The 27,861-nt window shown below is 59.7% G+C and overlaps 1 protein-coding gene across 1 annotated transcript in view; it reads right to left on the bottom strand.

Moving 5' to 3' along the window:
• MICAL3 (microtubule associated monooxygenase, calponin and LIM domain containing 3) overlaps positions 1-27,861 on the bottom strand; it is a 154,090-nt gene that overhangs the window by 26,900 nt on the left and 99,329 nt on the right. The window contains 8 exon segments of the mRNA XM_024733153.1: positions 2-785; positions 1,671-1,753; positions 1,946-2,083; positions 2,750-2,863; positions 6,465-6,599; positions 8,388-8,474; positions 9,747-9,964; positions 15,740-15,935. Of these exon segments, the coding sequence (XP_024588921.1) occupies positions 2-785; positions 1,671-1,753; positions 1,946-2,083; positions 2,750-2,863; positions 6,465-6,599; positions 8,388-8,474; positions 9,747-9,964; positions 15,740-15,935 (1,755 nt within the window).

Genomic DNA, 27,861 nt, shown 5'->3' with positions numbered 1-27,861 from the left:
GGGGGCGGCGGGCTGGAGGGGGGCGTGAGCATGGTGGAGTCAGAGGTGCTGAAGCTCTGGCTGCCGGGCGTCCTGGTGCGGGAGGAGCTGCCCTGCAGGCCCAGCCCCGAGCTGCTGGACAGGTCTCTGTGCTCCGCCCGGACGCCCTTTGGCTCCCTGCCAGGTGGGGACCCCGGGGTGGGCGGGGAGGGCTGGGTCCCCCTGGCGGCAGGCGGCCCCAGCCTCCCGGGGACAGGTGTGGGTTTCAGAAGCCAGGGTCCCTCGCCCTGGGGGAGCTTCTCAGCTCGACCGGCCTGCAGGGGCACGGGCTGGAACGCGGGCTCGGGTCCAGGGCCCCGTCGCACGGGCGTGAGCCCCAGGCTGCGGCGGATCTCTGCGCTCTTCATCCAGAACTCTGCCACCAGGTCGCTGCGTCTCAGGGCCTCGTCCCCAGGGAGGGGGCTGCCCAGTGTGTCCTTGGTGACCCCCTGGCTCTTCACGGGGAGGGGGGCCAGGGGGGTGGAGGTTCTGGCCGGCACAGGCTGGAAGCGGATGGGGGACACGGTGGGGGACGGCACGGTGGCCTCGGCGGACGGCTGAGGCTGGGAGCAGATGGGGAGGGGGGCCAGCGGGGACCGGCGCTGTGGGCTTGCAGGTGAGGGCGGCGTCCTGGCTTCAGGCTGCGATTGGACGGGGGTGCCGGCTGTGGGCTCCCCATGGGCGAGCTCTGGCTCTGGCTCTGGCACAGGGCTCTCCGCGGGCAACCCCCTCATGGCGGCTGCAGAGGCGCGCGGGGCTCGGGTGCCCTGTGGGAAAGCAAGGTGACAGGAGCTGCTTAGCAGGCAGGGCTCTGATGGGCATGCTCTCCCGCCAAGGACCTGAGCTTCCTGAAACACCCTCTCCATGTGGGGGGCCACGATCAAGGGCCAGGAGAACACCCCCCGTTTTGATCCGTCTGTCAAGCTTCAGAGCCCCTCACCCAGTGAACATGTGAAGCTTTCAGGTTTGGTTCATCCCAAACGCATCTGGTTCTTTGGGCCCTGAACTGACACCAGCCAAAGGATGCTAACGACCAGCCCCAGAGCTCCGAGGTCTCTGACGTGAGACTTAAAACAGCATCAATCGCAGTCTGCCTCCCGGACTGTCCTTCCCTCCACGCCCCGGCCTCATTGCAGATGAAACCCCCCAAATCACCTTGCTCCTCAGGACCCCAAAGACCAAGCCAAGTAGCCCCAGGCCTCAAGCTCCGGCCGCCCTCTAGATGGCCTCCCCTAAACGTGCTCCACAGGACACAGTGTTACTATGTATTTATGGAGCGTCCTGCAGTGCGTAGTTCAAAGACCACTGGTCACCTGGACAAGTATTTTTAATTTAGAAAATCATACATTCATTTTAGCATAATATCGAGAAAAAACACATCTGTTGTATCAAACCAGTAATCCCACAAATATTACTGTTTTAACTTAAAAATAAATTTATGTTAAAACGGTATGCTGTATGGACACACAGAGAACAGTAGTGGGAAGCTCAGCGGTGGGATTGGCGCACAGCAGGCCACACTGGGCCGGAGCCCCAGGGCCACTCCTGTTTTCAACAGCCCATCAGCACAGGGAATAAAAAAACTGGGTTCACACCAAGGCCCCTAAGGAGTCCCATCAGCTCTGCCTCCAAAGTGGGCCCCAAATCCTTACCTGTGCCCTGGGGCTGTGGGTTGGGGAGGACAGGACCGAGTGCTCCTCAGGGGACCGGCTGGGGCTGGAGACTTGGGAGCGACCTGAGAAAACAGACGCAGGATTTGCAAGAGGAAACACCCGCTCGCACTGCAGCGGGGCTGCTCCCAGGGCGTCCCGGCCGCGGCCATGTCACCAGCGTAGGATCTGCATCCAAAGGTCCAAAGGTGAGCTGCACAGGTGCCATAGGGGAAGGGGCCGTGCAGGGAGGGGAGGGCAGGGGCTCGCACGCAGACCTCTCTCTGGGCGCCTCGCCAAGGCCGGCAGTGGCTCCTCCTCGCCTTCAGACACCCGCAGCTCCAGTCCCACTCCCGCCGCCACCTGCTGCAGCTCCGTGTCGGCCTCTGACGGCACGTCGTCCGACCAGTGCTGACCTGCCGAGGGAAGTGAGCACAGATCTCAAGTGAGGCTGTGCTCCTTGCCAGGCTCCCGGCTCCCCAGAGGACAGCCGCCAGGCCACCAACTGCAGCGTGAGGTCCAGCCGGCTCTGCATCCCGGCCAGGCGCTGCCCGCTGGTCCCCCTCCTGAGACTCGTCCATCAACACGGCATCCTCTGTGACGCGGAGCCCCAGGACGCCCGTGGCACCTCCTCTCTTTTGAGGGTGCGGGCCTTCCTGAGCACACGGACGGCTCCACAGGAAGGACCAGCCTCGGGGACTCGGAGCCCTCCCGGCCCAGCCCCGCCCGTTCTCACCTCCCAGCCCAGTCCCTGCCCCTCCCCCTCAACGCCATCTCCTCCTCGTACCAGCTTCCAGAGGCAGCAGCTGGATTAAAGGCCTCGTAGGAAGCCCCGAATCTGCTCGGTTTCTCCCCAAGACTTAACGAGCGCAGCCCACGTCCAAAGGGTGGGTGAAACGACACATCTTCAGATTAGTGGCCGAACAAGGAAGGAACCGGGAGCCCTAATGGCCGCTCCTCTGAGCACCTCACTTTCGTCTTAATGTGTGTTCTGTCTTCCCTGAGCTCAGACCACTGCGGGCCCCTCCCCGGGAGGAAGAAGGCGGGCACCACGGTTGGGGGAGGCTCTGGGGTCCCCGTACCATCGCCCAGCTCTGCGCCAGTGTCCCCCGTATCCCCATTCTCCGCTGCCTCGCCTTCTATCTCTGCTGGCTCTGAGTCCACATCTTCCTCCAGGTCGTCCTCGTCAAACGGGACTGCAAGGCAGAGATGTTCAAAGGAAGGAAGAGGAGAGAGACGGACAGACAGACGACAGACGTGTGGGCAGGGGGCTCCCAGGGCTGTCATGTGACGACCGCAAGGAGGAGAGGGGAGAAGCCTGCCTGGGTGGGGGTCGGTGGGCCGGGAGGGCTCCGAGGGCAGGGCGGGGCCAGGCTGGGTGGGGCCTCCTGAACACGGATCAGGAAGGTACCCAGCTGCAAACGTGGCAGCAGGGCCCTGCACCCACCGCAGCGTGCACGAGCCGCTTAACCCTCGAGGGGGCCGCTAACCCTGCCTTTCAGGGAAGACACGGAGCCCAGGCAGCTGGGGGATCTGTTTGCAGCCCCACCGCTCAGCCTGGCACCAGTGCCGTGTGCAGGGGGGTGACCGACCGGCAGGGCTGCAGCCCCGCTTGGGAGAATTTAGACATGTACTTTTTTTAAGCGTAAGAGAGGGACAAGGGGACGTGGAAAGTTCGTTTTTTTGGACTCAAGACCAGCCCTTCAGCGCCGCAAAATGCGGCAAAGCTTCATTTCTCCTGAGCAAGGAGGCTGACGTACACACTCACACTCTCACACACACACACACACACACACACACACACACTCACACCTGTTCCTAACCCTGCACAAGAACTCAGACTACAGTCCAGGTTACAAGAAGGCAGCAGGAAGCAGCCACAGACGCATTGTGCCGCCTGGACCAGGGGTCCCTCCTCCTGGGGGTGCCCTGGGGGCTCTTCTCGGGTCTCCTTTCAGGAAAGGGGCTGGCCTTTGACCCGCACATACTTGGTCTCAGGGTCAAGCCCGGCAGGCTGCGCAGCAGAGGAGCCCGCGGAAACGCAAGGCCAGGCCAAAGGACCATGAGACCCTCGATGGCCAGCAGCCCAGCCTCGTGAAGCCGCATCCCCGGCGCCCGGGGCTGTGCAGTGCCCAGCAGTGACCGTGAGTGGCCACAGGGTGAGAGCACGAGGAAACTGGGGACAAGACAGCCGTGACGGCCTGGAGGCGGGCACCTCTAGGTGCTAGGAATGTATTTCTTGACCCAGGTGGCATGTGGGTGAGTCCTGGTGTTGTTAAATAATTCCTTAAGCTGTTACGTATCCTCACCGCCCCTCCTGTGCACTCAGCTTATTAAGACGAGGCGATGGTGCACACCCGCTCGGGAGAGTGCTATGAAATCGGTGTGGGACGGACGAGGCAGGGCCAGGACGCCCTGCTGTGACGACGGCATTTGCCAGGACCAGTCCTGGGGAGAGCGCTCAGCTACTTCCACAGACTGAGACCTCTGTGCGCCGGCACTGCTGCTCCCTCACACACACCAGCGGAGGGGACTTCTGAGGCAAACAAGCCTCCCCTCCCGGTGCTTCCTGTGGGACAGCGAGCTGGCCGCTGATGGGGACAGAACCCGGGCCCACCCCACGGCGGGCGCCCGCCGGGCCCACACGCGTGCTACAATTAGTCTGTGAGTGACCGGGCATCGAGAGGCAATTTTACACGTTTGTGTTGGCAAGTCCGTCGGAAGCAAGAGTGACACGGACTCCCCAGCCTGGCGTGGCTCCAGACACAGGACACTAGAGCAGCCCAAGCCCAGACCTGGCCCTGCGGCCCCCAGCGGTTCTCCTACTCAGAGAAACATCTGCGCAGACTCGGGGTTAGGAGTCTACGGTCCTCAGCGGCACCCTGAAAGGAACGACTGTCACACGTATCAAAATACACGACAAGCATCAATGCAGCAGCAGCAACGCTGAAAGAGACATAGCTTGAGGGAGGGAACTGGGGGTTAATCCAAGTTAGGATGGAGCGGGTGCTAGAAGCAGCCACACACAAGGAAGCAGGCGGCGCCGACACGCTCAGCTCTGGTCTATTCAGCGGCCGCTGGGGCGTCCCGATACCTCAGCCTCGTCCAACCGTCCTGGGGACAAAACTAACTAGAAGAGGGTGACCGCAGCCCTCTCTACGGCTCGGCGTGAAGGTGCCTCCTGACCTGTGAGCCGAGGAGGATAACGGGCGGCTGGCAGGCGGCTGGCGGGGCAACCAGCCCTTCTGCATTTCACAACCGGTGGGGGCCAAGCTTGTCCCACGTCCTGCCCGGATGCCAGAGCCCCTCACTGAGAAACGCCCCCCCACCGAAAAGTGCACTGAGGACAAGCAAGGTCTCTCGGCTCCCTCGTGGCCCTCACCCCAGCACTGACTGCCTCAGTCGTGGCACCACAGGAGCGTAACTGACTGTTGCGAGGATCCTCCAGCCCACACCCAGCCACTGTCCAGCCTCATTGCTGCGGACTCTGAGCCTCAGTGCTGTGCACAGTCCTTCGGCTTCGGTTTCACTCTATGTCTGCTAACAAAACGACACCCGCCCCCGCCCGACTGCACTACTGCTCTGCTCTGGTTTTCCCAGGAGGGCGCGTGGCGTGTCTGGTCCATGCAAGGGCGGCGGCCTGAGCGAGGCATGCACGTGCCCCCGCCCTCCGCCGCGCATGCACTAGCGGCAGCACTGGAAGTCCAGAGTTAAGGGACCAGCAGAGCTGCCGAGAGAGTGGTTATGGTGAGCGGGCAGAGAACGAACATCACCCAACAACCTCCGGAGACCGACTCCAGCCAGGCCTGCACTGCTGCACGGCGAACGGAGGGAAGGTCGGGCCCTGAATTTGAAACAGACGATAAATACAAAGTTACACGGGAGTAAGCGTTCCCGGCGAGGAGAGCAGAGGTCCTCCTGTGGTCCACACGGAAGAGAGACGGACGACGTTACAGCCCGAGGCCCGTCCGGCCCCGACCAGGGGCAAGCGGGGTGTCGGGACAGGGAGAGGAGAGAGAGCACGGGAGGGTCAAGGGGGCGTCCCCGGTCAGCAGGCTCTCTCTCGGCTCCTGCGGAGCTGCTGGGTGTTTACGCGGCCGCAAACGTGGTTAAAGAGGTGGGCCTTGCCTGCGGCGAAGGTGGCTAACTCCCATGAAGGCCGGGCCACCCACTCTGCGCCCTTGGCACCCTGCAGGCTGTGTCCCCAACAGGCACCGAGTGCAAACGTGGAGACAGGTGAGCAAGAGACAGAGGACGGAGCACCAAGGCGGGCACGGTCTCCAGGTTTTCCTTTCCTTCCTTCAAAGAAGCCAGAGCAAGGTTCATCATCGTCCTGCCGTGGGATGCAGAGCACCTCCCCTAAAACCTAGAGCTGGTAAAGATGCTCCTTCAGAGGCCTCCTGGATATAAATTGCTTCTTAAAACTTTACTTCAGTCCAAGATATGGTCCCTTGACCCCATCCTGTCCGTGCACACTCACACCGAGACACACCACACGAGGAGAAGCACAGGACACCCTCCAAGTGGAGAAGGAAGAGCCCTGCCTAGTGACATGCGCAACGTCAGCAAGTTCTTGGTTTTCCCAACGTCAAGTTCACTGTTTCGCGTCAGCGGACAACAGCCCACCTCTTACCCACCGAGACTTCACATATCCTCTGACGAGAGCCCAGGGAACAGACATGCTCCGCTGGCTCTTACTTGTGAGGAGCCTGGGGGCCCCGCCCTACAGGAGAGTCCCCGGCAGCCCGAGGGGAAGCGGGACAGGGGTGCCAGGCACCCTGCACCTGGAGGAGTTACCTCTGGAAGGAGGGGACTCAGAGGCTGGTGACACTTGCTCCTCCTGGCTCTCACGGATGTGCGTCCAGTGCACGTCAGCCTGGATCTCCAAGGGATCGGCTGGATTTACGAGCTGCTGCAGCCTTGAGCTCCCAGCTAGTGCACCAGGTTCGAGGGGCAGAGGAGATGAGGAAGGGAGAGATGACGGGAAGGAAGGAAGGAGAAAGTAAACAGGCCAGGGAAGGAAGGATCAAACACCACAGGAGAGGAAACAGAAGGAAAAGTTACCATACTTGCCAGGATCAGTTTGAATCAGAAAGAGGCAAGGACTGAGAATAAGCACACGCGCACACACGCGCACAAGCACACACGCCCGACTTCTACTCGTTCAACTTGATTCAGTCCCTTCAAGCCTCATGCAGCTGTCAATGTGGATGAAGAGAGGCCTACACTCCCCTCCGATGCAGAAAGTACCTTCCTTTCTGAAGCTCTTTTCATCTTAACTGCGTCTGAGGGACCCAAGTGCCCAGTTAGGAGAAAAGAGCGGGTCACAACTGGCCTCTGCAGGGCCAGCCTCCCAAGGTCCCAAGTACGTGGCTCTGTTGGCCACACAGCCCGTGCCTATGGCCCCCTGCCGCGTGGACACAGAGGTGGGGCGGGACAGGGCAGCCGGCTCACGTGGGGCAGACAGTGACGCTGCTGGGATTCTAGTTTTTATCTTCTGCAGCTAAAGAGGAAAACATCCCCTTCTACAATGGGCCTCATGCAGCATATTCTGGGCTGGGGCGGGGGTGGGCTCAGAGAAGGCTGCGGTGGGGAGGAAGCGGAGCCTGTCCTGCAGACCCCAGAGCACTGGGAGTTCACGGCAACAAGAAGTAAACCCCTCTTTGCCCTTTCTGAGGTCAAAGCCCTCTTCCCGAACACGATACTGGTGCCCCACTGACCCACCCCTGGACGTAAGACTCGGCGTCTTAGCCAGGTGAGAACTCACCAGGGGCCCCGCTGACCCACCCCTGGACGTAAGGCTCGGCTTCTTAGCCAGGTGAGAACTCACCAGGGACCCCGCCTTCAGGCTGTTCTTGCTCTCGGGGGCCCAAGGAATCTGCATGCACCCCTGCCCCGAAGGCTCCCATCATCAGTGCTTGGACCATGCCATACAGTTGGGTTAAAATGAGGGACAGCCAGCAACTTGGGGGAGGGGACCCTATAGGAGGGAGGGTGGCTTCTCGGGCAGCAAGAGCGGGTACCACCTGATCAGAAGGACTCTCTACAGTCTAACTGGGCAACCTGGCTTTGGCTTTGGCTTCATCATGAAAACGACAACCTCCTAATCTCCAAGCAACAGGGAACGTGACGTGGGCAGAACTCACCGCTAAGGCCACCGAACGTGGATGGGGGCTGTGCTGGGCGTGGGGTCGCAGCCCGTGTGCTCTCTTGGGAGCCGCTGGCCTCTAAGGGCTTCTCTAGGGTCGAGGGGCCTTGGTGGTGCTGGACGGGGCTGAGTCACAGCAGCCACCAGAGAGCCCGACTGTCTTCGGACCAAGACATTAAGTCAAGGAGGAAACGCAGGCCCCTTCTCCACCTTCCAGGCAAGCAGGGGAAGACAGCGAGCCTTCTCCCTGGGGCACGCCTGCGTGTCGCCAGTGCATGCAGCCTTGGGGACTCATCGCCCAGGCACAGGGGAGGGGCTCCGGGCGCCTGTGCTGGCCCCGCCACTTCTGAGAGTTGACTGTGACGTGGGGTGCTCGGCTCACATCAGAGGAGGAGCTGAGTCGTAACCGGATGAGGGACTGGCAGCAAATGGTCAAGGGGCACAGGGGCACCCAGGGGTGGATGCCTCGCCCGCCACTGCAGCTCTAGGAAACCCCGTCTCTCCACAGGGGACCTGCTCTCGGGGGCGGCTGGACGGCTGCCAGGGGCCGGGGTGGAGGTGGGCAGAGGTACCTTCACGTGTACCCATGTCCTCTTCCTCTGGCAGGTGCCCCAGCAGCTGGCCTTGCAGGAGTTCTCTGTCCCGGGGCCAGTACTCTCCTTCCACACCCACAGCAAAGCACCGCGTGGGGGCAGACGGGGAGGAGAGGACAGAGAGAAGAGTCATCCCCAGATTCCTCCACTCCAAGCCCGTTCCCGCAGGCTGGAGCCGGACGCTACTTCCACGTCCAGGAGATCAGGTCTCGGGAGGGAAGCAGGGCCAAGCTTTCCTGAACAGGGTGCACCACGCCCCGACCCCTGGCTGTGTCCCCTGGGGCGGGCCATGCACACGATCCCCACTGACTCACGCCAGGGCACTCGGCTCTACAGACACAGCCGGCAGAGGAAGCAGCCCGGACGCCATCCCCCCACTCCTCACACGAGGGTGGTGTGCAGGCCCCACGTGCTGCCTTGGGGTCCCACCCCAACCTCCGGGTGGGAGGGAGGCCTACACAGCAGGACCGGGGCCACGGGGGCTCCAGGAGCCCGAGGGAGGCCCCACCTCTGCCGCCTGACCTCGTCAGGGCCGCCAGCTCAGGGCTCCACTGCCAGCTGAGGACCACGGGTAACGCGCACCCTGCCCGGTCAGTGCCTGGCCCTCACTGAGCTGGAGCGAACGAGCCCGGGCTGGGACTGGCCGCGAGCACAGGGAACTCCAGGAGGAACAGAGAGATAGGCCTGCAAGGCGCAGAGCCCTCCAGGGCCAGCCCCACGGGCCAGGCTCCTTGGCTAACGGCTCACGTCCTCCTCATCCTGCCCACACCCCACACGGAAAGCACGGCCTAAGCAGACACGAGTTCCCGCGGACTCAGGGCTCTGCCTGCCTGGCCCTGCTCACCACTCCAGGCCCGGTGCAGCCGGGACAGGGAGAATGACCCTCCGACAAAGGCCAGAGAAGGAGCCCAGGAAGCTCTTCCTCACCACCTGGGATCACACAGGCGGATGGGGCAGGACCCAACACCTCGAGTGCGAGACAAGAGGCATCTCAGAGCCAGCCTGACTGACCTACCAGGACACGGGTCCCACACGTCACCACGCACCACCGGTGACCCCTCCTGGGGGGCCCTACCTCCTCAATGCTCGGCAGCCTCCGACGTCCAGGACCAGGAGCCAGGGAACCCCCAGAAAGCTACATTCCCTTCGTTCCTTTAGCTGGAACAGGACAGGACGAGTGGCCTGACCTGGAGGAGGCCCTCATCTGCCTCTGCGTGCAGCTCTACCCGGACAGCCCTTCATGGGCCCCCTGGGGCCTGTGCGAGGCATGCCACGTGAGCCCGGCCACAGAAGCCTCCCACACGCGGGTCGGGTCGGGAGAAGAGGCTTTACTCTGACCTTCACTAGACGCGTCCTCCTCGTCTTCCTCGTCCTCCTCGTCCCCCGCGTCCTCCGCATCCTCCTCCCCAGCCGCGAAGCTCCTGGAGGCCTCGAGCTCCTCTTCACTCCTTCCTTTCAGAAGAGCGTGGATCCTCACGGCCTCCTTCCAGGGAACGCCGCCCAGGTCCGAGGGGGGCAGTGGGGGTTCCTCCTCCTCCATCTCGGACTCAGAACTGCTGCAGAAGTGACCACAGAACCCAGTGAGGGGGCCACAGAACGGAGAAGGGGGTGGCTCAAAGCCAGGGGCACAGGCAGAGGCTCCCGGCAAGGCACCCGCCAGGCGGGAAGGGAGGGATGACACCTTGGGGCCAGCGCACAGAGGGTGAATGGAGGGCGAGATGGGTCACACGGGCCGGGGCAGCCCCGCCAAGCACAGGCTCGAAGCTCGTGACCCTGGGGACCGAGGGTGAAGAGCACCTCCGCTCCCGTGGACGCACCATCTCGTTGGAGGATCCCAGGTGGGAAAAAGGGCCGCCGGCAGGAAGCGGGCTGGCGGGGGTGCTGCTCGCAGGAAGGGAGCCCCAGGCCCCGCTCCCAAACCCCACAGTGCAGTGGGCGGCGCTGCGGGTGAGGGCACCTGGACGAGCCCCCACCCTGCGGAGGGGTGCTCGCTGCAAGAGGGCCCCGACGCCTGCTCCCGGGGCTGAGAGCGCCCGCCTTGCTCAGAGGGCCTGGCCCAGCCGCCCGTGTCTGGAGGAGACCCTAAGCCCCGGGATGCCCTGCCTGATGGGGAGGCCTGGCTCCCTGGGGCCTCCGGTCAGGATGGAGAGTCTAAGAACGTGGTTTGGGGTGAAGGCCTTGGGTCACCAGCGTCAGCCGACCCGGAGACCGGGCTCAACCACATTCCACAGGGAACGTGGACCCCAAGGCCCTGTGGGTGTCGTCACACATTAACACCAGGAGAGTGGCTCTGCCTGAGCCCGCAGGGACGGGAGCCGCCCTTCTCAGACTGGCCTCCACGCTCCGCTCCGTAACAGAGAAGGGCCGTGAGCACAGCCCCGCCAGTGGGTTCTGTCCTGTAGCCTTTCTAGAAAACTACTGTACCCGAGGGTGGCGCTGGGGACTCCATCACTTTCATCGAGTCAGAGGTGAGGGTGGCCTCCCCGGCTGTGTCCCTCGACCCCTCACTGGGCCACAGGGCTCCGCCACGACAGCTGTGTGACCACGAGCTGGCTGGTCATGCTCTCCAAGCCTGTGTCCACGCCGGGAAGGGGGTGTGAACACCGGCTTGTAGCGGGTGCCCCTAGTGGAGTGAGACTTTACTGACTGCATCACGCTTGTGCTACACTCCGGTCCTCCAGCCATCCATTCGCTTGTTTACACATTTACAAACTCATTCATGCGTGTACTCAGCAGACGTTTCTGAGCACCTACTGAAGCTCAGCCGCTGACCTCAGAAAGAAAGAGCGGCTCCTCACTGCCGGCAGCTCAGTCTGGTGACTCCCACTTCACTCATTCATTCAACTACAATTTACTGAGTGTCTCTGCCCACAGTGCCCTTCCTAGACGTCACAAAGCTGCCACAGAAAAGATCTTCAGCGTCAGGGGAGATAAGATGCGAACACCAGGACTAGACAAGGTGGCCGGTAAATGCAGGGCGGTGGGGGGTCTGTGCGAGGCAGTTTCAAGTGGGAAGACATAAGAATGTGGACCACAGAAAGCTTGTCCTCTGGAGTTTGTTAGCCCTCAGTGTTTACTTAGCCATGATTTTTGCCTTATCGTTGTGATTTCACTTCTTTACACTTATTAACTAACGACAACGTGTGAGCCCGTGTGTGTCATTTAACATCTTTCAAACGTGAAATCAGGGTAAGAACCTCAGGTTCTAACCTCAGGTCGATTTGCAACACTTCAGGTGGACAGGGAGGCCAGCCTGCCCTCCTTCATGCCAGGCGCACTGGGGCCCCAGCTGTCGGCGGGCAGCTCTCTGGGAGGTGGGCTCAGGGCAGCCCCTCCCCGTGCCGTGTCATGAGGGCAGCTTGTGTGATGAGGCCCCACTTGAAGCTGTGACAGCTCAAGGACCACGGAGAATAGCAAGGGAGGCACAGAGCATAAAAACAGGGCGGAAGGTCAACCATGCTTCTGGAGTGCCATGCGCTTCTAGAGATGGGACACAGGCAAGCCGCCCTGCCTGCCTGCCTGCCTTGGTGAAAGAGAGAGAGGTGGACAGGTACTGCCAGCTGCTCCTCTCCAGGCATCACCGTCCACGGGCCCTCAGAGCAGCCCTCCGGGTCTGGCTAGGCTCCTCACGTCATGTCAGATTCGCAGTGTGAAGTCACTACTCAAGGTTCATCTTATGATATATTCTCGGGCTGCTCCCAGTGCTTGAATCTCTGGGTCTGGCCTTTGAAGGGCAGGAGGAAGGATCTGTGTGAGGCACATTCCCTGCCTGGACTACAGCCTGGAACACTTCCAGGGGGCAGAACCCCTACAGCAGAACAAAACACAAGACAACCGACTTCCCTGTCCTTTAGGGAGGAGAGGAAGACCACAGGACACAGCCTCCCAGGATACACAGAGCCAGAAAATGCAGTCGTTAAGGCTAGCTTTCCACGACAGCAGGGATCTGCTTCCACACTTGTAACTCCATCCTGCCCCGTGTGGCTATTCGATCCAGGTAGCCTCCCAGGCCACACCCTCTCTTATCGCTTGCATAGCACTGCCGAGATGGGCAAAAGCAGACGAGGGATGTGACCAGGAAGGCCAGGCAGGCTGCACCCGCGTTCACAGGGTGGGAGGTGGTCCCTGTGAAGCCCCTCAGCAAAGCCCATCGGCAGAGCTGACACGTCCCGCTGGAACCCCGCAGCGGAAGCCTCCCCGCTGGGTGTGCCCGAATCACTCCTCTCACAGCGCCTTCCTCGAACCTCCCCAGGCGCCGTCTTCTCACGGAGCCCACGGTGGGCTGGCAGGAGGACCAGCTTCTCAAGGGACAGGGTCTGCTACAGACTTAAAAGCGCCAGCAGGGGAGCAGATCCAGAGAAGAGGACGTGCTTGGAGCACGAGGCACTTCACATGGACCAGCTCAACTGATCGCACAGTAGCTCAAGGGTACAGCCACTGTTATCATCCCCGTTCCCACAAATGAGGAAGCGGGCTTCCAGAGGTGGGATGGTCTGGGTGAGAAGTCAGGAACCCCCAGCGTCCGCCCACATCAGGTCACCCCGTCAAACCCAGGAGGAAGGTCACGACCGGTTCCTGGCTGCCGCATCGACCTGGGAACTCGGGCAGCCGCCGCGGATGGACACCACCTGAAGCTGCTGATGGCTTCCCTTTCAAGTTAACCCGCTGGTAATCAGAGCGTCTCCGAGCGATAACCCGTCCTGCGCAGCGGGACAAGGTCCCGCCCACCCTGCCAACCCTGTAAGCACTGAGCTGCCCGTGGAGGAGACCTGCCGGGTCCTGCGATCTGCACGCGGTGCAGACCACTCCGCGCTCAGGCCGGCACCCTGCGGTTGGAGGGTGAGAAGGGGAGCAGTCAGGTGTGCCTCGCAGGAGGGGCTGTTCCTCACGCTGTCACCCTTTGGGCTGGCCTGTCTCCTGTGACCTTCAGGGAGTCCTCTGCAGCCCTGGCTGCCCGTCTGGGAAGCACACCTGGGCTCCGGCCCTCCCCGACACAGGAAGGAGAAAACACACGGAAACCAGACCAGCCTTCTCCTGCCCCGGCACCCAGGCTCTCCCAGAGAAAATGCAAGCGCTGTTTCCAGGGTCCCCTCCGGAAGATGCTCCTTCCCCCCCTCCAAGGAAGGCCATGGAGCTGATGAGGCCTCGGTCGAGATGCTCTGCTGGTGTGAAGGAAACCGCAAAGATGATGGGAATCGCCTGGGTATCTGTCAAAACAGGTGTTCCTTGTCTCCACCCCACGCCCACCGAGTGAGACGCTGGCAGGAGCGGGGCCAGGAATTATCCTTCGACCAAGTGTCGCACGTGTCGCATCAGGGACATCTGAGAAATTTAGAGCAGTGGTTCTCACAGCGTGGTCTCCAGACCACAGCACCAGCCGGGAACTTCTGAGACATGCAGATCATGGGCTCTATCCCAGACGGACTGGGACAGAAACCTCCCAGCTGTCTGTGCTCTCACGAGCTGGCAGGTGATTTTGATGCAGGCGAAGCTTGGTCACCACTGCCCCAGGGCAAATTTGAGGCAAGCCCGATTTCTGGCACTTAAACCACCTGTTCAAGGAAACCCAAACAGGAATCACCACCCTGCCGCTCCTAGTGAGGGTTGCCTGGGCTGTGCTTGGATCCACAGGTAAGACAGTGATTACAGCAACTGCCCACCGGGTGCAGACACCGTGCCCACTACTTTATTTGGTTTAATGCTCAAAGCAAACCTCTGAAGCGCAGTGTCCTTTGCAGATGAGGAAAGGAGGGCAAGAGAGCGTAAGAAACTTGCCCCCAACCAGCAGAAGGTGGAGCTAGGCCTCAAGTCTGGGGTGTCTGCCGCAAAGTCACATCCCAACGGCACCCCGCGCTCTGCCCGCACCGCAGCGCCCGAGGTAAGAGGAGAGTGAATTCCCGCTTGGACCGGTCAGTTCCTGGAAACTGTCATCTCTCATCTTCAAGTCCGACGACTCCCCAACGAAGGATGGAGGCATCTTACGGCTTCCTTGGGGAAATGAGCTCTGGCGCCGCACTCTTACGAGACCGTCGTTACACTTTACATAGCATCCACGCTTAGCCCTTTTTCAAATGGGAACTTGAGTACGATGGGGCATTTACTACACCACTGGGTGCTGACTGACCTATCCTTCTACCTCACCTGCTGCGAAGGCTGTGACTCAGCCTTCCTACAAAGCCCAGGCTACATCACCTCCACTCCTGCCCCATAATCCCTCGGTTTACAGATCACAGTGCAGGAAATGTTATTCCTGCAGGAGAGGGTCTGCCCATGTCACCGAGCCCAGCCCTCCACTCTGCCCCACCTCGGGAGCGCCGCGTCCTGAGGGCGCTGGTTGGGGAGGCTCTGCAAGGGGGGCTGCAGGGGGTCCGCCTGTCCTGACTCCACTCCACCTGCCTGTCCTGTTCTCTTCCAGCCTGCTCACTGCTGAGCCCTGACTTGGGCACTGACCCCACTGACTCAGGCAGGCCTGCGGGTGGCGGGAATGCGCAGACAAGGACAGAGATGAGGGGGTGTGTGGGGCACTTTCCCCAAAGGTGCACGCGGCTCAGCCGGCCGGCACCACGCACTGCGAGGGGCCCTGGGATGCAGGTTTCTGCTTCTTTCCACACACAGGAGAAAGAAAGAAGCCCAGAGAGATGAGACAGCTTCCCCAAGACTGCACGGCGACCCGGTGGCTGAGTCACCCCAGAGCCTCCATGGAGCCCACCCCCAGAGGCACGGTCGCCACCCCCGCCCCGTGGAAGCCCCTCCCCGACACATCTGTAAACACCAGCCCAGGGCACATTTTTTCTGTTCCTTTTCAATGAAAAGCAGGGTTAAGGTCTTGGTAGGCGCTCAGTAAGTATTGAATCTCTGAATTAAGTCAAACAAACTGGTCCTTTCTGACTAACGAGACGGGGAGCTGGGGCACCAGGCGGCAGGGAACACGGAGAGCCCTGGATGTGGACCAGAGACCCTGGGCTTGAACCTCAGTCAACCCTCCACCCTGGTCCTGGTCACCATCGCTTTCCTTACCACGAGGGGGCCAAGATGCACATCCTATATATTTCACAGGCCCCGGAGGACAACCAGCTGAGGAGTTGGACGCTGGAGTCCGCAGCCAACGCCTACAAGCACCTACACGTGCCCAGCTCTGTCCCAAGCACCTTCTACCCCGGGACCCTCGCACAACTCTGCAGGAGGCCCTGGTGCTGCCGCCCCTCACACGGACGAGGGGACAGGCAGAGAGGTCACACGACCGTCCAGTCACGGGTCACGATGCAAACCCAGGCCGTCGGGCTCAGGGCCCCGCTCCCCTGCCCGTCACAGACGCAGCCCCACAGGCTGACCTGCTGGCCGCGTCCTCCTCCGTCCCCGTGTCCAGCACACTGCTCAGGTTGTGCTCGGCCTGCGTCTCCTCAGGCACCTCCTCCAGCCCCTCCGCCTGCCGCACCGACAGGCGGTAGTTCTCCAGCTCAATCCTCTCCGGGGTGCCCCGCAGCCTCTTAGCGATGCTGGGCTCCTCCAGGCCGTTCACGCTCGGGCCTGCACGACAAGCAAGAAGCAAAGTTCTGGGATCAGCGACAGGGACGAGGGAAGGAACTTCTCCCTGGAAGGAGGGGCAGCCGTCCCACGAGGCCAGGGAGCCGGACACGGCAGCAGTCAACAAGGTCGGGCCCCGGAGAGCCCAGAGGTCTCTGGTGTGAGGGGGCAGAAGACAAAAGACCCCACATCTGCCCTACAGGGACGTGACAGCCTGGGGAGCAGTGCACACTGGCCAGGGGGCAGGGGCAGGACTGGCCCTCAAGGGAAAGCAGCCTGTTGAGAAGGGAGTCCTCTCTGCTGCCCCACCCCCTCGGTCCAAGACCTGCTGCCCCCCATAAAATGGTCCAGGACCCAATGTCCCCACCCGCTTGGTTCAGGACCTGCTTCTGCAATGCCATGGTCCGGACCTGCTGCCCCACCCCATGGTCCAGGACCCAGTCGAGGTTCGGGCACTGCATCTGGCTGGTCTACTGAGGTGTCCAGGTAAGCTATTCTGCAGAGCTTCTCACACTGTGGGTTTGTCTGTCTCACATTTAGATTCACGGCAAGACTTTTTGTTCCACGGGAACACCTTGTGGACGACTCTGGGCTCCTCCCACTGCACCCACGCAGGACAGTCAGGCCCCCTTGGTCCTGGTGACACCAGCTGGACAGCTTGGTCGAGCTGGCGCCCACCCACGTCTCTGTGGTAAAGAGACCTTTTCCCCTTTGTAATTAATAAGTAATCTGTGCGGTGATGCGGAGAGACTCTGGACTACCTGTTCCCAGAATACCCACGTCAGGGGGCTAAAGATCCACTGATGACCCTGCCTGGTCAATTATTGCTCTGGGAGGCCCACGATGGCGGTTTCTAGACTCTATCTTTCCTTTGCGAAGAAATCTGAGGACTGGGCTTCCCTGGTGGTGCAGTGGTTAAGAATCCGCCTGCCAATGCAGGGGACACAGGTTCGAGCCCTGGTCCGGGAGGATCCCATGTGCCACGGAGCAACTAAGCCCATGCGCCACAACTACTGAGCCTGCGCTCTAGAGCCCGCAAACCACAACTACTGAGCCTTCATGCCACAACTACTGAAGCCTGTGCGCCTAGAACCCGTGCTCCGCAACAAGAGAAGCCACCGCAATGAGAAGCCCGCGCACTGCAACAGAGTAGCCCCCACTCGCTGCAACTAGAGAAAGCCAGCGTGCAGCAACAAAGACCCAACACAGCCAAAATAATAGAAAGAAAAGAAAAGGGCTTGTGGACTCTGAGGTCTCAGGTGTCCGATGTCGCCGTCACGCACCCCTCACCTCCCCCATCTCCATCGTTACCCTTCCTAATACACCTTGTGACCCCACGTTTGGGCAGAAGAGGCCCACCGACCACTCTCCTGTGTCCACTGTGACAGGACGTCACATGTGGTGCGGAGTCAGACACCCGCTGAGACCACGGACTCCGCCAGTGACCAGCCGAAGGACCTTAGGAAAATCACACAACCACTGAGAGCTCGCTTCCTGATCCATGAACAAGGACAATCCCACGTCGCGGGGTTACTACGAGTACGAAGTGAATTACACAGCGCATGTATGCGCATTTGTGCAGGTGCCATCTCTGTGCTCCGTACACTCTGCCTCCCTCTTCTAGGAGTTAGGTGATACAGCTGAGGTCCAGGAACATTTTCACCACCGATCTGTACAAGTCCATTGCATCCATCTGCCCTGGATTGCAAACGACAGTTACTGGACACAGAAGGTGGGAAGAGCCTCTGAGCAGAGCAAGCAGCACCGGGAAGGGGCCCAGGTGGAGGGACGCAGGCACCAGGGCGGGGCGGGGCACAGGGCCTTGCGTCCCGCCAGGGCAGGCACCTGGCTTCGGCGACACTCTCAGCTTTAGGGACCGACACTAGGTTTAGCAGGTGAGGTCACGCCAGCCAGTGTCAGGTGGTCTTCAGGCGAAGCCCAGAAGCCCCCTGATGAAGGGCTGAAGGACGGGGTGGGAACACTGATTCAGTAACTTTTGTGACGTGAGAGGTTGTGCAGAAAACGTCTGGAAGGCTGGCCCTTCTGTCATGCGCATGTTCCGAACCTCCTCGTAAAATGATTAGAAATAACCCCGTGAATGCGGGCAGTCATGGAATGAAGTCTCAGCGCATCTGCTGCAGTGACCAGGATCTCCCACCAAACAGCACCCTTCAAATCACTAGAGATTCTTTCTGAAAAGCAAGACCTGGGGCGTGTTCACTTACAAATGCAGGTAAACGTATAACCATGGGGTCTGGGCACGAATCCTGTGCCGTCTGCACACATCTGCCCGTCCCGGTCTTGGTGCCCCGGGAACCTCATTTTGGACACCCCTGGACTATCCTTCAACACTGAGCTCAGGGCCCCCGAAGTGTGAGCTCTGATGCTGGACGAGGGCGTGTGGAAAATTAGGAAACACGTGGTCTCCAGATGACAGCATGAAAGAGGCAGGGAGCACAGCAGGTGGACACGGTCTGGACAGTCTCCACACCTGCCCCCAGGCCCTCCGAGGGCACAGGCTCTAATCGCAGGGCCAGCCTTTCCAAACACCAGCCTTCCTGGCCTCCCTTCTCCTCATCAAAACCCAGCCCGATAAAGACAAGGCCAAGGGTCCCCAACTACAGTACCACTTGATTCTGTCCTTCCCATCGTGTATTTTTGACAACTGCCCTTAAACGGAAAGGGAAATAAATGGGTGGCAACTACCTGAGCACAAAGTTTTGGGGAATTCCATGAATATGGAATAAAGACCAGTATTTCTTTTAGATGGTAGAAGAAAAACAGAGTAAGAGCTGTCACTTAAGGGAAAACAACTCACATGACCAGTTCCGACTGAGCAATTTCAAGGTAGAGAAGGAACACACTCATGGGAAGACCCTTGGGGGAAACGCACAGTGTCTCCCAGGAATTCCACGAGAACCTGGGGAAACAACACAGGCTAAAACGCTCTCTACTCCGAGCGCCGCAGGCCGGGCATGGCAAAGAAAGTCCTCACAGGGATGGTTCCAGGCGTGTAGAGGCATCAGGGCTCGAGCACACACGCGGGACCACGGGAGCGTGGAAAAGGGGCGCGTGGCCCACCCAGGGATCCAAGGAGGGCGGTCTGGAGGAACACGAAGGTAGGCGCCAGCTTTAAGGTAGGTAACAGTTTGCAAATGAGATCACCGAGGTTCAGAGACAGTAAGCTGCCCAAGGTCACACAGCTGGTGAGCGGTGCGGCCAAGACCCGACCCAGGAGGACAGCGTCTGCTCAGAGGTCTGGTGTGCTGCCGCCAAGGCGCATTTCCTTGGAGTCCTGCTCTGCCTTCCCCCGCAGGGGCGTCTTCACCACGATCTCCTCCCCACCGTGACCTTCATGACGAAGGACAGAGACTCCACGGAAATGTCCTGGAGCAGAGCGTCTGGCGTCTGGAATGACATCCTGCCCTCCCAGCGTCAATTCTCTGGAGTTTCCACAGGCTGCATAGAGCAGGGGATCACCCAACCCCAAGCCCAGAGGCTGGGGCTCTGGGGAGGGGAGATGTTAATTTAATACTGGGCTTGGCCACAAGCAACAAAAACGAAGCCAGAAACACTCAGATCATTCACACATTGGTCCCCACAGAGAGGAGGCTGTGGGCCGTGAAGCCCAAGACATTCCCACTGGAGATGCTGTGAAAGGCGGGAGGGCTGGGGTCACTCACTGGTCAGGCCCCAGGCCCCTCTGGTCTCCACCCACTTTCAGCGACCAGGGAAAGCAGGATGTTCCCTCGGGGCCGGGTCCCCATGGAGGCCGTTTTCCCAAAGGGAAGGTGGCACTCAGAGGATGCTCGGCAAGTACCCCAGATTCACCAACTGCCAAAGCGTGCTTAGCATTCCCGGGCCATAAGCTTAAAATGTCATGGGAAATTCAGACACACAAATACCAACAGAATCAGCATCCTTGACTCTCTGTCCTGAGCAGAGGGCCATTGGCCAGACTAACCGGATGGTGATGGTAAATTAAGACACTGAAGGAAGTAATGGTGGAGGTGGCCTTGGCAGTGGTTCTGACACCGTGACAGAGGACCCCCACCTGCCGCCCCCGGGTCCCCGCTGTCTCGTCAGCTTCGGAGGAGCCCAGGAGAGCAGAGGTTGCAGAAGGGCAGTTTGGAAAGTCAGAGTGAACCAGCAGGGTCGGGCCAAGAGCCCCAGCCTCTCCACGTCACGTGCTTTTGATGCGGCAACACACAGGGGCTTCCCAGCTGAAAGTGGGATGAGGGATTTGGGATCATTCCTAGGCTGACTGTTCCCTAAGTCCAGCCAAGCAGATCTCAGGTCACTGGAGGCCAATTCCAGCTCCACAGACCGAAGGGAAACAGCTCCAGGATCTGGGTGGCACCCTAAATAAGAGAAAGGCTCTGAGCCTGAGTGACGGGCCTTGCTCTGGGCCAGTCACTGCCTGTGTGAGCTCCATACATCATCCTCAAGCAAACATTTTCCTCACGGGAGAGCCTGCTCTCAGCTGACGGACGAGCGCTGCCAAAGCCCTTGGCAACACGCGTGAAATCACCCTGGGGGAGAGATGGCCCTCCTCACGAGGAGCCCCTGTCCTCACGGGGCTGCGAGGGGGTCCCTGCTGCAGTTCTGCGGCAACACGTGGCCACCCCGGGACAGGACCGCTGTCCGGACCAGAGACAGCTGCCTCTGTGGGGCGTTGCCTTCGAGAGGGGCCCCGTGACGTGAGTGGCCCGGCAGCCCCACGGGGAAGAAGCAGCCCACTCTCCCCACCTCACTGCCACTCAAGCTGCCGGCTGAGCTGCCGCTCAGCTGTCCGAGAAGCAGGCGGCCGCTCTGCCCGGGACCCTGTCCCCGCCCGTCCGGCGGGACAGTGGGGTCTGGTGTCTGCGGGAGGAGGAGGCCCACCTTGGGGGAAAGGCTCACTGGGGCTGCTTTCACGGCCTTCTCAGAAGGGCCGTGGGACAGCTGGTTTGGGCCTCGGCAGACTCTGCTGGGCCGGCCGCACGCCTGAGGCCTCGCACGGCGATTTCTCCCTCTGGAGGACACCGCACACTTCACCGGCGCTTTGGTTCTGGAGGCCAAAGGAAGGAGTTTCCAAGCACTGCCTCGGTGAGGTGACTGCGGTCCCTGCACGTGGACCCTCCGACAGACTCTTCTGTGGTTTCCTGCTGTCAGGGGGTGGGGTTCACTGCATGTCCCGAGGTCACAGGACAGGAGGGTGTCAGATGCTCCTTTGCTCGGGAAGCAGGTGATGAAGGAACAGGGACGACCGGCTGAGTCAGGACTGTGACGTGGGCTGCACGCCCCGCCGCTGGGCGCTGCCGGCGCTATTGCCACCCAGGGTTCTGATGTCCAGGCCCTAGGACACTGGTCCCGGATGGCACCCAGGGCCGTGTGGCTGTGCAGCGAGGGACGGGATCACTAACTGCCCCTCCACACCCAGCGTCTCCTCGTCATCCGGGGAACTGCGTGCTCACGTGCGGCACAGAGAAAAGTAGGTCACGCAGACGCAAGGGGGAGATACTGAATTACCAAGAGTCAGGCAGTGACCGAGAGGCCAAGGACGGGAAGCGCAACAGGGACAAGTCAGAACTGTCCCAGGAAACCCACCAGCTGGGAGGTGGGAGCCTGCAGCCCGCAGAGTCCCCTCGGGAAGCCGAGGGGCTCGTCCATCGCCACAGCCCTTGGCTCCCCATCTGCAGGATCCCGGGGGACTTTTGCTGTTACGTTAGTTTTCTAACAAGATGTGACTTTTGCTGCAGCTCCCAAAGGTGTCTTTTTGGCAGGTGGAAATCCTGGCACATGTCACTCTAACTGGCCAAGGCAAAGAGGTCTCTTTTAAGGCACGTACCTAAGTCTCCATTAAAAAAAACACCTTACCAGGCTTCGTGTAGCTCTCTTGATAACATATCTTTCATGTGTCGAAATATCTCAGAGATGAAACTCGACTTGACCCTTAACAGTCAGCTGGGTCACCCCGCAGAATGGCCACCTCTCTGCTGTCTAAAGCGTTGGGGTCTGCTGTGTTTTCTCTTAAATCCCACAGAGCTGAGCTCTAGCTGCAGTTCTGCTGTTTCCACCTGGCCGCCCACATGCACACACCTGTGCACACACGGGAGCCATGGGTGCGGCCGGCAGATCAGGAGGGTCCCTACAGCTCAAGGTAAGGGGCCTGTCCACCAGCCCACTCATGGGGCTAGCCTCTGAAATCTTAATAAGAGGCGGGTAAAGATAAGGGTGGTCCACAGGTCAGCCCAGCCCGGGCCTCTGCCTGCTGCTGCTGGCCCCTCCGCACCCCCAGGGCTCTAGCGCACCTTCATCACACCATCCACCTCCTGAGCGCACCCCAAACTGGAGGGTCCGCTGCACAGGGCTCTCCCGGCCTCCTGCGGTTCTGGTGCCATCAATGCAGCAGAGCAAGTGTTCGGTAAAGCGTCTTGAATAAACAATCAAGATGGAAGGTCTCAGCCTGTATCTGAACTACAGCAACACCTCACTATACTTCTAAGGAATTGGCTGGACATAATCTGGTCTCAGTTTCCTCATCTTGACACACAACACTGAGGGCCTCTGCGTGTCTCAAGGAGCTTGATACTGTTCCAGGCCCCAAGAAGAGGCAGGAACACCACCTCTGTGAAGACAGTAGCCATTCCCTTAGCGCCCGGGACACAGAAATTCCTTTGAAGATGCCAACGTCCTACAAGACTCCACGGAGGAAGGCTCTGAAAAGACACCATCTCAAACGACCTGATGTCCTAAGTGCATGTCCTCGCTTCACCGTGGAAAGCAGCTGAGCCCCAGGGAGCATCTCGCGCACTGGAGGACCAGACCCGTATGAGCACGCGGAGGGGAGAGGTGGGAAGGGAGAGAAGGACCACGAGTCTGCCCACCAGGCACTGCCAGATGATGAGCTTTTCCCAAGATATGCATTTAGACTGCACCCCTCCCCTCCGGGGCACTTCAGTCCAGAGTGCACCCCAAGCTGGCTGCGAGGGGCTCTCGGGGGGCCAGCTGCACAGCCCCAGAGCGGGCTTGGCCTCTGAGCCGTGGAAGGTGGGTAGTGAGGCCCTGCCCATAATCCAACGATCAACAGGTACAAACCCACCTCGCGACGAAAGGCCCTCTGCTCTGCGACAGGCTCCTTCCAAAGACAGCATCTCCGCAACGGCCTCCCCTCGGGCACCATAGATCTGTTGTGGGAAAGGAGCCAAGCTCCTCCAGCAATGCCCACGAGCACCACCTGAGGCGCACCTCGGCGGCCCTGTCACACCTGCGCTCTCATCTGTCAGCCGGTCCCTGAGACTTCCGGGCACGGGGGCCTGCACAGCTGGTGCTGGGAGTTCAGAGCCCTCTCCGGCGACCAGCCTGGCACCCACGAAGCACTGTCCCTGCGCTGACTCCAGGCCGGGAGGTGGCTCGGAGCCCCTGGCGGCTTGTGGGGAGCCACACCGTCCCCAGGCCCACGTGTAACCCTACCTCTGCCTAAGAGAAGCTATAATCCTGCACAGTCCTCTGACTCTCACGTGGGTGTTGAAATTCAGCTTAATGTCAACCTATCCAGGACTGCTTTTCTTCCGCTGCTACAGTGAAGAGCCCCCAGGGTGTCGTGGAGTTAGCAGGTGACCTCACAGCCCATCCACGCAGGCTGAGGAACAAGCAAGGCCAAATTTAGCCAAGCCCTGCAGAGATTCAATGCCCACTGTCTCAGGACCAGACACGGCCAGCCCTCCTCACCGTTCTGTTTCCCCAAATCTCTGCTGGCTGGGAACACATCCCAGCAGGCCGTCCGGTCCTCACCCCGCAGGATGCGTCGCCCAGTCAGCAGAAATAACCCTAACTCACTCTCGCTCTGATTATGCCAGCATTTTCTGGAATCTCCACCAATGATCAGAGTTGATATTCCTGTAATCCTTTTAAATAAACAAGTTTCCACACGTTTTAGCTTATTTGCTCTTGACAACAATCTCATGGAGCAGCAGGGAGCCTTTCTTCCATTTTATGATCTTAATAGATGGGGAAACTGAGGCTCAGAGAGATAAATGACCGAAGACAGCAAGGATAACAGGCTGCATCTTCTCTTCAAGATCTGTGCTTGTCCCCTTTAGACCCAGCTCTGCTCTCCCAGGCTGTGGTCACCTCAGAAGATGAGCACATTCTGGGGCGCAGGGCGATTCACTGTGGTTCAGGAAAACGGACTCTGTTCTAAAACATTTCCTCGGTGTCTGACAGCACACACAGTACCGGCACGGCTGCTGACGTGTACACCGCGTCACGTGCTGGGAGGCGTGTGCCCACAACCTAACAGGGGCGGGCAGGCCACTGCTGTCCAGCGTGGTCTGTATCACTTTCTTTGTCCTCACGCACTCTCTTCCCTGGTCTCCTATGGGAACAATCAAATGGAGGCTAATTTTACATTTAGGGCCTGTCCTTACTTCTCTTGACTTTAGTCTAGAATGGTGGTGGTCAACCAGGTGATCTTTTCCTCTGGGGTCACCTGGCAATGTCACAGCCTGGGAAGCGGGGAGTCCTGAGATCCAGTGGGAAGAGGCCAGGGATACTGCAAACAGCCAACAACGCACAACAAAGAACTATCCGTCCAAACGTCAATAGTGCTGAGCCCGAGAGCCCTGCCTGGAAATCACAGCAGACTATCTCCCACCTCTCACTGATCAGGCCAACCGGCACACCAGATGTTGGACCGCGGCCCAATGGACAAAGTCATTAGGACAGAGCAGTGATGCCGCCACCAGAGTGAGGCATCCTGAACCTTGGAGGGCAGCGCGTGGAGGGCCTGTCGGGAAGGGCCGTGTGGGGCAGACAATCCCTGTGCCGGGCAGACATGCCCCGCCCTTCACTGTCCTTCGGTACAGAGGAGTCTCTCTCTCACGGAGATGCTGTCCGTCCCACCGTCCCCTGTCCACCCACCCAGCCCTCCGGCGTGGGGCCTGGGGACAGAGGCCAGGTGCTAGAGGCTGACAGGTACGTCCGAAGGCCTGCTCACTAAATCCAGGGAGAAAAGCAGACGTGGAAACACGACGAGGAAAAACACTGCTTCTTTCTCCGTGTCCCCAACTCTCTTCTTTTTCCATGTTCCAAAAACATCCTCTATGAGCTCGCAGGGCCCGACATGACACACCTGCCCGAGGCTGGGCCTGGACATGCTCAGGCCTCCCGAGCTGCTTCTGTGTCCAACCCAAGCTGATCCAACACGGCAGAACCCAAAATGCTCACTGCGATGACACGCACGCTTAGCCTGGATCTAAGCGTCATTTCATGTGAGTGGAGTCTGGAGCGGCCCAAACTCCGACAGGTAAGAATGTCCGTGTTTAACTCCTGTCATGGGTGATTCTGCTCAAAGTGTCAGGACAGAAAGAGGCAGACCCTCATCTCTCCCTCTCCTCTGCCAACCCCACCCAGGGCCAGGCCAGGCAACTACTGTGAATGGCAGCTGTAAAGCATCAGTAGCAAGAGAACGAAACCGTCAGCTCCACCACCCCCGGGGGCCTCTTAGAGAAGTGTGATAAAATGCGAGCGTAGAGGAGAAATAAGCAACAGGCGTACAAGTCAGAAGTAGCTAGACTGTTGCCCGAGAGCAGCACTGAACACCATCCCGGAGCACAAGCCCGGCTCCTCCAGACTGACAGGGAGGTTCCGCGTGGAGGGACATCTTAATAGCATGACTTTAGGCTTGGTATCGTCTGAACTGATCAAAGAGTGCTGATACAGAGAAAATGAAAAGCAGTCGATTCAACATCATTATTCTCCGCCTCCGTCTCTTCTGATCTCCCCCTTCACATACCAGTGATGAAACCCTTTGCTCTGGAATCTACCCTCTTTGCAAAGGCACATTCCCAGCCCTGGGGTCGCCGCTAAAAATCTGGGGACACGTATTTCCTGGAAATAACCAAATGCACATTCACAGATGACACGGGCATTCGTGCATGTTTTTAGAAAGTCATCTTGGCAGAGCTGACACGCAGCTCTCTTCCCGCTGCCCCGTGCGGAGAAGCTGAGGCTGGAGGACACGGGAGTGGAGGGGGCGGCACTGTGCACGTCCTGTACCGACTCCACCCGGCTCTGCCTGGGTCAGTCACGGGGCCTCAATCCAGTCTGCAAAACGCTACCTTCCTCACAGCCTACGGTGTGATTAGATGAGGGACGCGTATACAGAAGGCGTCTGGACAGTGCCTGGCACACAGTAAGTGCTGCACACTAGCTGTACCCCATTACGCGTCTTCCTGAATTGTTCTCTCTGAGTTCGTGTGACATCGGCCCAAGGGCAGATTCACCAGTATAAACACTCGGGGGAGACTGACAGCAGTGAGCACACTTCAAGTTTCACTCTCTTTTTTTATCTGAGGGAGACTCCAACAGAAGCGGGGGCTCTCCTGGTTGTAAACACGATGGCCCCTTGGCGTGGTATTTGCAGTCGCCCGGAGCACGGCTGTTGGCTCTCAGCAGCCCCCGAGGGCAGCAAGACCGCACGCAGGCAGCTGGCCAAGCTCCGTCGCCCCAGGGCCCAGAGCCTCCACTGGGGCTGCCTTCCCAGCACCCGGATCCCTGTGTTCCTGGGCCTCCAGCAATGCTGATGCCCCACTGAAGGCAGGCAGGGAACTGGTTTAGAGTAATTCACAGGAGACAGAACCTGGGGTAGAGCCTTCTCTTCTAGAGGAAGAACGTACTGACCCAGGTAAGTCTGCTGGTGGCAAATGGTGGGAGGGAAATGTTACAGCTGGTCTTCTCCAGCCTGGTCTTTCTAGATTCTGACTCAGTTTTAGAAAACAGGGGAACAAGAATAAACAGGCTACTGTAACCATATTGTAACAACATCAGCTGTTCTCCATCGGCACCAGGTGGAGCTCAGGCGCCTTACAGACTCTCCGCCCTCAGGTCCCTAGGCACACTTTTCTTTGGGTCTGGTCTCTGAGCAGCCGCAAGGCACCAGGAGGATGACAGTCTCAGGAAGTCACCTCCACTGGTGCCCGGCTTTATTACCCTGGAAGAACACGAGAACTGAACGAAAGAATGTTTATTTAGGCCTCTGAAACAGCCCCGATTTCGTTGTGTGTTTGAGGCCCAGGTCCTTCCGGAGCCCCGACCCCCGCCTGGCAGCACAGGTCTGCAGGGGCCCCCAGTAGGGCCGAGCTTTCTTGGGGAGTCAGCTGTGATGGAGGCCCAGTCACACCGGGACCCGGGGCGCAGGAACCGCAGAGAAGCAAGCAGATGCCTGGATTGCAGGGCCCGAGCTCTTCCGGTAACCGGGGCCCCTTAACACAAAATAACCACCAAAGACCTACAATTCCAGGCAAGGACACTATGAAACAACAGTGACACAGTGGAAATAACCCTGACATTTTACCCAAGTACAGAATAGGAACTCATACCAGGGACAGTTTCATACAACTAATGCACAGTCACGGCAAGCTGGTGAGTACAGATATAGAGGTAAAGAACACGTAAGAGGCAAAAGAAATTCTGACTCAACTTTAAGGATTTTTCTAGCAATCACTAGCATGGCCCCAGGAGTCTGTTTTTAGTAGGCAGAGCTAGGGCCCCGGACCCCCTTCTGCCGGAAGGTATCCCCAAACTGCCCTTTATGCCAACGCCCCTCTGTGAGTGATGGGGGACAGTCTAACCTCACCTGTGGACACCATCAAGGGCGAGGTCAGGTTTGCCTGGCTCGGGTGTAGGGGCGACTCAACCTCTCACCCACTGCCCTTCTTGGAGCAAAGCCTCGCTGACCCCAGAGCAGCTGTGGAGCGAGAGGCGTTACCCCAGCGCACACGCCTCCTCCCCGCAGGCCCTCAGGACGGATCTACTCGCCGGCACTTGCTGGATGCTTGGCTGGACTGAGGTGCCAAGTAAGGCCCAGTTTTGGAGTCTTGGTGAGGTTGTAGAGCTCTGTGAAAGGGCCTGGCATTTGGGGAGGAGTCTTCCTGAAGCTGTCTGC

The sequence above is a fragment of the Neophocaena asiaeorientalis genome, unplaced genomic scaffold (genome assembly GCF_003031525.2).
Source record: "Neophocaena asiaeorientalis asiaeorientalis breed wild unplaced genomic scaffold, Neophocaena_asiaeorientalis_V1.1 scaffold150, whole genome shotgun sequence".
In the NCBI taxonomy this organism is placed as follows: Eukaryota; Metazoa; Chordata; class Mammalia; order Artiodactyla; family Phocoenidae; genus Neophocaena; species Neophocaena asiaeorientalis.
The sequence above is the reverse complement of the archived record's forward strand: the minus strand, read 5'-3'. Positions and strand labels throughout refer to the sequence as shown.